Raw genomic sequence first — 10,738 nt, 5'->3', positions numbered from 1 at the left:
ACTCTTTGTTTGGTTAGATCAATCAAGATCTAGATTATCAAGATAACCAGATCTAGGTTTACAAACTAACACATTCGGATCCTAAAGTAGACCACCAAATGATAGATTACCGACTATACGACTAGCAATAAAATCTCCATCAAAAGATAAACAAAGCTAAGTCGGATCCAAACCGATCAAGTATGTGCATGAAGTAAATCATTATGATCGGAAACCAATAAGAAATCTTCTTGTCTTCAATGTCTTAAATGTACCTGCACAAATAAACTTGATTCCACTTATAATCGTTCGATCCCGCACAGAATGGAGTCTGTTAACAATGGATAATCACAAATCTGACGTCAAATCTAAAGACAGATCTTAACTACCGTAAATCCATAACTAAGTAACCAAGAAACTTTAATGGGAATTGAACAAGAAAAATGAGTACTTTGATTGAGTATGTGTATACAATATTTTGTTACAACCTCATTACATGTTCAGTCAATCTCTATCATTGGACTAACTTATTATTGCTAGTTCAACTTCTTTTCTTGTGTAATCTTCGACCGAGTAAAGGTTACAAACCGCCACAATCTTCTTGCAGAAATTATTATATTGGAGTACTACTGACTTGAAGCAAAGGTGGACATCTTTGCATTACAAATTTAGAGCGATAAGTTTTGTATTTCTGGGCCATTAAATTTTCTTCTGTTCATTCCGGAACTCCTGCACTCCATCTTGTCATGTTATTTAAAATTTTCGATCTAATCATGATTAGAGATTTTATTGCCACTATATTATCTGAAAGGCTATTCCATTGAAATATTGTCCTTTGAGAATGAAGAATACGCTACAATCGGCTTAGTCGACTTATGTAGTTGCATGAAATCCTACAATACACCCTTCACAAGATTTCATTAACATTCAACTCATTTTAGATTAACAATCTTAATTTTATTGACCAACCTTTGAACAATCTTTCAAGAAAAGATATAAAGGAATCAAGAATAACCACTGCTCTAGATTTTCTCTCTCCTCTTTACTTGTTTCTCACTCAGAAAAAGATCTCTCCTTTCCTTTACAATGGAACGGCTATTTATAGGGAATTACATAGTGGATGACAACTAATATGTCCTTTATTTTCGGATATGACTTGCGACATTCTCGCATCCTTACAAATATTAATCTCGCAAACTCTCTAATTTTCGCAGAACCATCACATTTTTCTCATGATTTTAGCTGACGTCGTTTATCATGTCATTTCAGAAATTGTTCTGCGACACTGTTGTGTTGTTGATAATTTCCCTGAGGCATTATTGTTGCGATATTCTGATCCTACATCTTGCCTCTTTTCATATCTTCTTTGCGAAGTAGAGAATGATGTGAGAAAGGTCGCAGTTGTCCATCTCTTCATATTCTGCATTTATCACACGTATCATTTCTTCCATTTATTTCTTGACACGTCTTCTGTAACCGCTGTTTTTCAACCGCTCACGTCTTTTCGCATTAATGGTGTTTATTTCTTCGAGTAAAAATAATCTTCTTTATATATTCTTCTTACTCTTCTTTCCATTTTCTTTTTACTTTCTCTTCTATTTTTACTTTCTCATCTCTGCAACTCAATTGTTCTTCCGTAAGTTCTGCTACTGTAATTCTTCCTTCTTTAATTTTCTTACTTTTCATCCATTCCCATACTCTATATTCAGATATGCCTCCAAGCGGTCAAAAGCATGAGAAAACTTTTAAAGAAACCCAAAAAGATCTTGCCGAGAAAGGTTTCACACTTTCTACCATTCCTGGTGAAAGTGCCAAATCAATTCTTTCTATCAAACTTTTCTCTGATCGACATTGTGATGATCAATCAATCATAGTTTCGCTAGGTCAAATTCTCGCAGGTCTTCCCATTCCTCTTTATGATCCAGATATTCCTATGTTCTATGAAATTCTCGCTCACTCGGGATTTTCGCGAGATATCTTCCAACTGAGTGGGGATTGCATCCGTCTGATGCTGGATTTTGCTAACCGTGATGCTGGTGGATCTCTTTACTCTAAAGAACTTAGGGATCCTAAATTCGCAGATTTGGAGATAATCGCTGAAAAATACACAGTAGCGAGTTTCTTTGAGAATTATGAATTGATCTCCATTAAGAAAGAGAATACTCGCTGAGGCATTCGCCTGAAAAGGAAAGATAATATTGATGAAGGTAAAATACTCATGCAAGACATTGATTGGCATTCTGGTAAGAATACAACTCCTCGCCAATCCAAAGATGATAAATGGTGTGTTTTTCCCTTGATGCTGAAAGGACCTTATATTGCTGGGTCAAATGTTCTTCCTGAGAATCTCGCTAATTATCAACCTTGGGTATTCTCTTGGCCCGAGAAGGAGAAAGGGGTATGTTTCTTCCAGTTTCGCTCACTTTACATTTCTTTATTTATCTTTATTCTTTTGTTCGCTGATTCTTGCGACATTCTACAGATCCAGAAACTGAAAGATAGCTATCACAGGACTGGGAAGGCTAGTACCTTGTTATCTCTTCGCTCATACACATATGAGGTAAGAAATATTCTCTTATGATTTTAAACAGTATATTGTTGCCTCTATTTCTTATTTCTATCTGTGTGTGAAGATTATTGCTGAAATAGAAGAGCCTGCCAATGTTGCGAAGACTGGTGATAAAGGCAAAGGTGCTCTTCGCAGAGAAAAACCAACTGCTCCTCCTTCAAAGAAGAGAAAAATCCGTTCTTCCTATCCTTCAAATATTCCTTCTCATGAAAATTCCGAGAGTGATGAGGATGATGAGGATAATGATGACCTTGCTGCAAATGAAGATTCTCCATCTGAATCTTCTATGGATAAGCTTTATGGCCTCTTTTCTGATTCTTTGCAAGGAATGGGAGATAGTCAATTCGCTAATACCTGCAAAGCTCTCGCTACTATTTGCGATGTTCCTTTATTGGATGGTGATAATTCTCTTCGTGGAGTTTCTAGATCGGTGACCCCCGATTTTTTACATTCTCTTAATAGTCTGGTATGCTTTCGTCCTTTTACTTCTTCATTATTGTAACTCAAAATCTCTTTTTATTTTAATATTTTTTATATTTTCTCGCAGGCTTGAAAAGCTTCTTTCGCTGTTGCCTCAAATCTGGAGAGGAGACGCGAAATTCTTGAAAAGAAGAATCTTCAATTTCGTGTAAAGAATGAGGAACTGGAAACTGAAATCAAAGGTCTTCGCAATAAGAACAAACAACTAGAGATTGATTCTTATTCGTACAGGAACAAAATCTCTAGCCTTCAGCAAGCTAATAATCAACTTTATGTATGTTACTTTTCTCCTTTCCCTTCATTTATTCATCCTGTTGTTTTATCTTATTTAATTGATCCTTTTTGCAGACATTTATGGTCTGCAAATTATCAACAACAATAATTTGAAAGAAAATAACAAAGAAGAAAGGCATTTCATAAACAGGGATTGATCCTGTTCTTTTTATTCTGATCCTGTTGTAGGATCAGAATTTCGCAACAATAATGCCTCAGCGAAATTATCAACAACACAACACAACAGTGTCGCAGAACAATTTTTGAAATGGAATCATACTCAGTTGCGAACACCAGGAAGAATATATTGCTCTAGAGGAAAGGCAAAATGAAATGGAATCATACCCAGTTGCGAACACCAGTTCACAAACAGCGAATGCAAGCTTATTACCCAAACTAATAAACACAGTGGCGAACACTTCGCAAGTACAACAAGAGAAGGTGACGGGCAACAATCAACAGAAACTGGTGGCTATGGGAAGCCGAGATCAAGAGAAGTATGAAAGAGAAAGAAATTTCTACAATCGTGGTGGAAATAACAAGATTCAAAGACTCGATCAGCCACAAGAAACTTATGGAGGTCCAAGACAAAACTATAATAGAGGACAAGGAGGTCACAAGGTAGTATGGGAAGAAATCAAGATGCCACCTCTAAATGCAAGTGTGGAGAAAATATGGGAAGCTATAATTTTGATGGAGAATATACCAACACCATGGAACATGGGAACGTAACCACCTCCAAACCAGAGAAGTCATGAGTTATGTTCTTATCATCACTTTCATGGACATACTACAAATGATTGCAGAAATGTACAGGACAGATTAGCTGTCATCCACTATGTAATTCCCTATAAATAGTCGTTCCATTGTAAAGGAAAGGAGATATCTTTTTCTAAGTGAGAAGCAAGTAAATAGGAGAGAGAAAATCTAGAGCAGTGGCTATTCTTGATTCCTTTATATTTTCTTGTAAGATTGTTCAAAGGTTGATCAATAAAATTAAGATTGTTAATCTAAAATGAGTTGAATGTTAATGAAATCTTGTGAGGGGTGTAGTGTAGGATTTACTGCAACTACATAATGGCGCTAGAAACAGGGAACATTGAAGATTATTCTAGAAAAAATTGAAGATTAATATTGAGATTTGTGAAGATTTGGAGTGATTGATTAAGAATTTTATATAATCTCTTGCAATTCGTTAACATTGAAGAAATGGCTAGAAGAAGAAATACATCAGAACAACTAACTATTGTTAGAAGAAGCAAGAGAATTGCTGGAAGAGAAAGAAGTGAAATGGGAGAATCTATTAAAATGAGAAATAATGGAGAAAATCAAATTCAACCACCAGTTCAACAAACACTAGTACAATGAAGGAATATAGATTATGATAGGGTGAGTATACACACATGGCAATCAAATTCCGCAGAAGAAGTAGAAGAAGAGAAGCAAACTAGAAACCATGGACAGGTAGAGAGAAATCAAGAAGCAGATGAAGAAATAATTCATGGAGATGAGGAAATTGGAGCGTTAAAAACGTTGAGACGAAGAATACATGAAGAAAGAAGAGCTGAGACAGAAGAACGTGCAAATCTAACAAGGAAAAATCACGAATTGAGGATGGAAAATATGAGACTACAAAGTATAAGATCGAGAAGTATTACAAAATCATATTCAAGATCGACTAGAAGAGAGATGAGGTGAAACTCACCCACAATTAATGCTGGAAACAATATTCTAGAAGAAATATCAAATCCTAATGAAAAACATCGCGAAAATAGAGAAAGAACTGATGATCGTTACGTTCCACAAAATGAAACTTTTGATGATTGGCAAAATGATAGAAATCAAGAGAATGGACAACGTCAGGGACGAAATGATCAAGATGGCGAAGGGAATCGAGAGGAAAGAATGAGAATTTTACATGAGAGAGAAGCTCAAAGAAATCAACAAACGATTGAAGAAGAAATTGAAAGACATTATGCTGAACAAGCACGTTTAATTTGCGAACATGAAAGATTGAGAGAAGAAATGGAAGAACAAGAGCTTCAGGAGACAATTCTCCAGAAAAATCACGACAATCGAGAAAGAAGGCGTACAAAACCGGAATAACGGTAATATCAATAAAGAGTATGATAGAGTACAGAGGATGGCTGAAAGACAGCGAATGTAATTAATAAGAAATGAACAAAATCATGAAGGGGAAAATGAAAGACATCATCATATGTGAATTCAAGATAGAGATGAGGAAGGGAAGCACAGAAGAAGACGAGATGAGGATAATGAAGAAGAAATGCAAAATTTCGCGAGAGAAGAAAGACATGAACGCGGAAGAAGGGAGGCGAAATTAAAAATACCAATGGATTAAAATTCAGGTGTAAATAAACAAATCTTGAAAGAATTAGAGTAAATGAGAGGAATGCTAAATAATAGAGGAGAGGTAGGCAGAAGACAATCAGATGAAGCTATAGAAGAAGCTGTGAAAACTCCATTTACAAGGGAAGTACAACTAGGAGGAATACCTCCTAAATGCAATTGCCCGCATTAACCAGCATTTTTGATGGAACAACTTGTGCAATTCAACACATTAAAGCCTAAGTGAGGTGTATGTTGCAATGGTAAAATCATGATGCCGTATTATGCAAGTATTTTGCATCCATCTTAACAGGGGAGGTGTTAAAATGGTTCGAAGGTCTACCAAAGAATACAATAACATCCTTCAATCATTTGGAGACTACATTCCTGGGGGCATATATAAGTAATAATTCTTCGCGACCTGGTATTGAAGATGTGTTTGGATTAAAACAAAGGATTTTGAAGCACCTAAATAAAAGATGGAGGACTATGTGTAGCGAGATGGCTGGCCGTGTGGATGAGAGATATCTTATCTTATCATTTATCAATGCTATGTTTGCAACCAACCTATTGTATATCCAAATTTTCAGAGTCAAGAATACGATCACAATGACTGAATTACGAGAACTTCAGGAAGAATATATTGCTCTAGAGGAAAGGCAAAATGAAATGGAATCATACCCAGTTGCGAACACCAGTTCACAAACAGCGAATGCAAGCTTATTACCCAAACTAATAAACACAGTGGCGAACACTTCGCAAGTACAACAAGAGAAGGTGACGGACAACAATCAACAGAAACTGGTGGCTATGGGAAGCCGAGATCAAGAGGAGTATGAAAGAGAAAGAAATTTCTACAATCGTGGTGGAAATAACAAGATTCGATCAGCCACAAGAAACTTATGGAAGTCAAAGACAAAACTATAATAGAGGACAAGGAGGTCACAAGGTAGTATGGGAAGAAATCAAGATGCCACCTCTAAATGCAAGTGTGGAGAAAATATGCCAAGCTATAATTTTGATGGAGAATATACCAACACCATGGAACATGGGAACAGAACCACCTCCAAACCAGAGAAGTCATGAGTTATGTTCTTATCATCACTTTCATGGACATACTACAAATGATTGCAGAAATGTAAAAAGAATTATTCTGAGAATGATGGATCAAGGAAAACTAAACCACTTTTTGGTAGGGCACCCACAATCCCAACCATTGCCACCACCACCAGAGCATCACAAAGTAAACACGATGAAAAAGAAGAAATCATTCTTTATAGAAGTTGGTGCAAAATCAAAGAATCTATTCTGTCACTCTATCGTACATTCATACAAGACAATTGAAGATTTTCATGACAATGTTTTGAGTAGAGTGTTCGCAAGAGATAATGATGGAAGAGAAATTATGAATATTTCGAAAATCTCGCCACTAGAGGAATGGCAGAAACAGATTATTTCTTTTACCGCAGAAGAAATCCCCGAAGGTGAAGAGGTACATGATAATCCATTGGTAGTAAAATTAGAAATTAATCCAAAACCGAAAGAAGATGAGGATGATGAAACTGAAGATTAATGGGCAATTAATAGGATTCTAATCGATACTGGAAGTTCTGTGAATATCTTATTTTATCATACATATAAAACTATGGGAGGAAGAGATGATGATCTTATACCATCAACATATAAGATATATGGTTTTAATGGTACTGCCAACAAGCCTAAAGGGGAGGTTACTATGCGAATTTCATTGAAGGGAATATCTTCTGAAATCCTGTTCTGTGTCGTTGACGTAGAATCACCCTATAATGTATTAATTGGTTGACCTTGGTTACATGGGATTCTAGGTGTAGCTTCAACTTTCCATCAGTGCATCAAATTCCCTCACCCCAGCGGTGTAGGAATCATAAAGGGAGATTGGGTTGAAAGAAAGAGGTGTTACGAAACTGAGGTGGAATCCTGCGAAGGAAGAGCAAACAAGAAGGCAAGTTGGCGACAAAAAAATATTGTAGATAAAATATTGTCCTTTGAGAATGAAGAATACGCTACAATCGGCTTGGTCGACTTAACCAATTTTCTTCATTTTACAATAGGCTTGGATTAAAATAAAAAATTATAATTACAAATTGGCTAGAATCTTTATCCTCGGTTAGGTATGCAGTAGCTATGGCGGTTAAATGCAACATGATGTAAGAGTGAACTCTGCTACCTACTGCATTATTAGCCCACCATCTCGCAGTGTTTCCAAAAGAAGTTTATTCTTAGTACAAGTCATTTTCTTCAATCAATTGCCTTCTTCCACAACTCCTTTGTTTTGAACCAGAAGAACAACTACTTTAAGTCTCTTCTCGTCTACCCTTTCCAATGTAACTCCTTCTATCAGTTTTAATTTCTTTAACTTAAATTGTTTAAAATATGTTTCGTTTCTTGTTCTAAAGTTTCTAGATAGATCTGTCAATTTTATTTTGATAGACCATTTCCATATCCGATGTGGTTTGTATTATAAGCATAAACTCTTGTTTTCATCACTGAGAATTGTATTTGAATGCGCTTTGGCTTCTTGATTTCATTCTATTTTCTTTCTCCTTGTTAAATGATTATGGATTTATTGTAGAATTATTAGTTAGTTTGCTACTTTGCTTAGAGTTGGAAGATTCTGAAGGGGGATGTTTTGGCTTTTTGACACAATCTTCTTCTTTTTCGGAAGAAACGATTCTCGAAAGGAAGAATCACTCCACTCCATTAATATGTAGACGAAATGATGCTTGAGATCACCTTTTAGTATTCTTCTTCTGAATAATGCCTCAAAAACTTCTAATTTCTTCATGACTTTCAGTTTGATATTTTCTACCTTTATAACTAGAACAATTTGGCTGACTTGGAGGTTAGAGATTTTCTTGTGTCATTGGCTTGATTCAAGAAAATAGCACATCTTCCCATTGCCTGTATTTTATTTTAATCGTAATTGGTCCTTGACATGGAGTCTTTATATTTGGATATCAACAGATAATGGGTAATCAATTGTGTCGTGTACATGTGAACCAATCGAGCGTTGCTAATATCACCCATAGGGTTCAGCAGTTGGATGTGAAATGCGAGACTAATACAAAGGTACGCATACGGAAAAATCTTGAGCACATCCGGACACTTGATATAAGTTACAGTATTCATTCGGATATTCTTGACAATTTTCTTGAATTTGGGATTGGGACTGAGTTATTGACAATCAGTCAGTATAACGGGTCATAGAAGCAGTTAGATGAACTCCGTGAAGTGTTTTTATTTGTTTTTCTTTCTTGCGGGATAATGTATTTGTCAATGTTGGTGCATCCATACAATATCGAGCTTTAGGGGAGAAGCCAACTGATGCATTCTACAAACTGACCAATCCAAGGGGCCTAATCCAAGTCTATGTTTTTGATGGTATGAACCCACAACTAGTTAAATAAACACTGATGATATGTGAAATTAACATGTTACTAAAAATTTGAAGTTTAATCTTATATGGTTATAATCCATTATTTCAGCAATCAGAGCTAATGTTCCGAAACTCCTCCTGGATGATGTTTTTGAGCAAAAGAAATTTATTGCTAGAGCAGTCGAAGAAGAACTTCAAAAGGTATAATTCAATTTAAATGGATGATCACCTGTTAGTTACAGTTATTCTGAGATATTATGCTGAACATTGGTGATATTAGTGGCGTTATGTTGTTTGACTGCAGGCTATGTCTGCTTATGGATATGAGATTGTTCAAACTCTCATTGTTGATGTACAACCAGATGTGAACGTGAATCGGGCAATGAATGAAATCAATGCTGGTAAGATTCTATTAATTCTTAAAAAGGTTAAACACGCGTATTTTCTTTTGGTGAATCTAAACCAGTCATCAAATTTGGTTTCAGACAAGGCAGAGACTAAGAAGATTATACAGATTAAGAGAGCCGAGGGTGATGCTGAATCTAAATACCTCTCTGGAACGGGATTTGCTCGGAAGGGTCAGGTCATTGTTGATGGTCTCAGAAACAGCGCAGTACGGATCTCAGCTAATGTTCCCGCCGGGACCTCTGTCAAAGTAACAGGCAATGGCCTCAGAAACAGCGCAATAGGGATTTCAGTTAATGTGCCCTCCAGGACCTCTGCCAAAGTAACATGCAATGGCCTCAGGAACAGCACAATAGGGATCTCAGTTAATGTTCCCGGGACCTCTGTCAAAGTAACACGACACTTTGACACAATGAAGGAAATTGGTGCATCCCCTAAATCTTCTGCAGTGTTAATCCCTCGTGGACCAGTTGCTGTTCCTGACATGGTAACTCAAATTCGTGCTGCACTACTTCTGAGATCTTCTGCTCACATGCCGTAAATGATGACTTGGTTCCCCAGCTCTAGTCGCATTCACCTCAAACTGCAGCAACTAAAGGGATACCTCTCTTTTTTAATATTTAAATGCAGTGTGTGTGTGTATATATTCATGTTTCCTTTCATCAACACTTTGATTATCGTGGCCTTTAGATGCGCAGCACAATCTATATGTTATGTTTGCATTTTGGGATTAATTGTGTGACTGAAAGTACTGTCGTACTGATTAATGTAACATGGATAGGTTTATTCAAGTGTCTATCCCATGTTATTATTACACCCTGTTGAATCCTCGTCTTATAAAGATGGCGTCGGGAAACAATACCAATCTCAGGCATAGAAACGAGACCCAGAAACTTGTATTTTTTTTCTCTCTTGTTGATGAAATGATTTTTGGAGCTGATAACTAACACTATTTAAACTCTTCCCACAACAGGACTTCGCACACTAGTACTTTTCGTGTATTCATCTGAATGGTTGGTTATGCCATTGATTATTTTGTATATTGGTAAGGACGAAATATAATAACAGTCATTTTCTTAATTAATACCTGCCAATAGTTCTGCATTAAGGAAAAAAGAAAAAACAAGTTTTGGTTTGTTCCTATTACTGAAAACAGCCAATTGAAGAAGAAATCAATGAAATTTCTTCATTTGTTGAGTGGATACAGGTAAAGGTCCCCTTTGCTTTTATTTCTTGGAACTCCTTAAGAAATTTCATCCTTATCTTTT

General features: G+C 36.3%; 1 protein-coding gene across 4 annotated transcripts; it reads left to right on the top strand.

Annotated features, from left to right (window-relative positions):
- The first annotated feature begins 7,885 nt into the window (after positions 1-7,885).
- On the top strand, positions 7,886-10,348 carry LOC113318767 (hypersensitive-induced response protein 1-like). 4 transcript variants are annotated; one of them, XM_026567020.1, is made up of 6 exons: positions 7,886-8,013; positions 8,654-8,758; positions 8,999-9,070; positions 9,175-9,266; positions 9,370-9,466; positions 9,551-10,348. In XM_026567020.1, the coding sequence occupies exons 5-6, from the start codon at positions 9,373-9,375 to the stop codon at positions 10,009-10,011; spliced, it is 555 nt and encodes a 184-aa protein (XP_026422805.1). In that variant the 5' UTR covers positions 7,886-8,013; positions 8,654-8,758; positions 8,999-9,070; positions 9,175-9,266; positions 9,370-9,372; the 3' UTR covers positions 10,012-10,348. The 4 variants fall into 4 exon arrangements, with proteins under 4 accessions (XP_026422805.1, XP_026422810.1, XP_026422798.1 ...); XM_026567025.1 differs by lacking the exon at positions 7,886-8,013 and adding an exon at positions 8,027-8,531; XM_026567013.1 differs by lacking the exon at positions 7,886-8,013 and having other exon boundaries at positions 8,027-9,070.
- Positions 10,349-10,738: the final 390 nt, after the last annotated feature.

This window comes from Papaver somniferum, chromosome 1 (genome assembly GCF_003573695.1).
Source record: "Papaver somniferum cultivar HN1 chromosome 1, ASM357369v1, whole genome shotgun sequence".
NCBI classification, from domain to species: Eukaryota; Viridiplantae; Streptophyta; class Magnoliopsida; order Ranunculales; family Papaveraceae; genus Papaver; species Papaver somniferum.
This window is presented reverse-complemented; position numbering and strand designations above follow the sequence as displayed.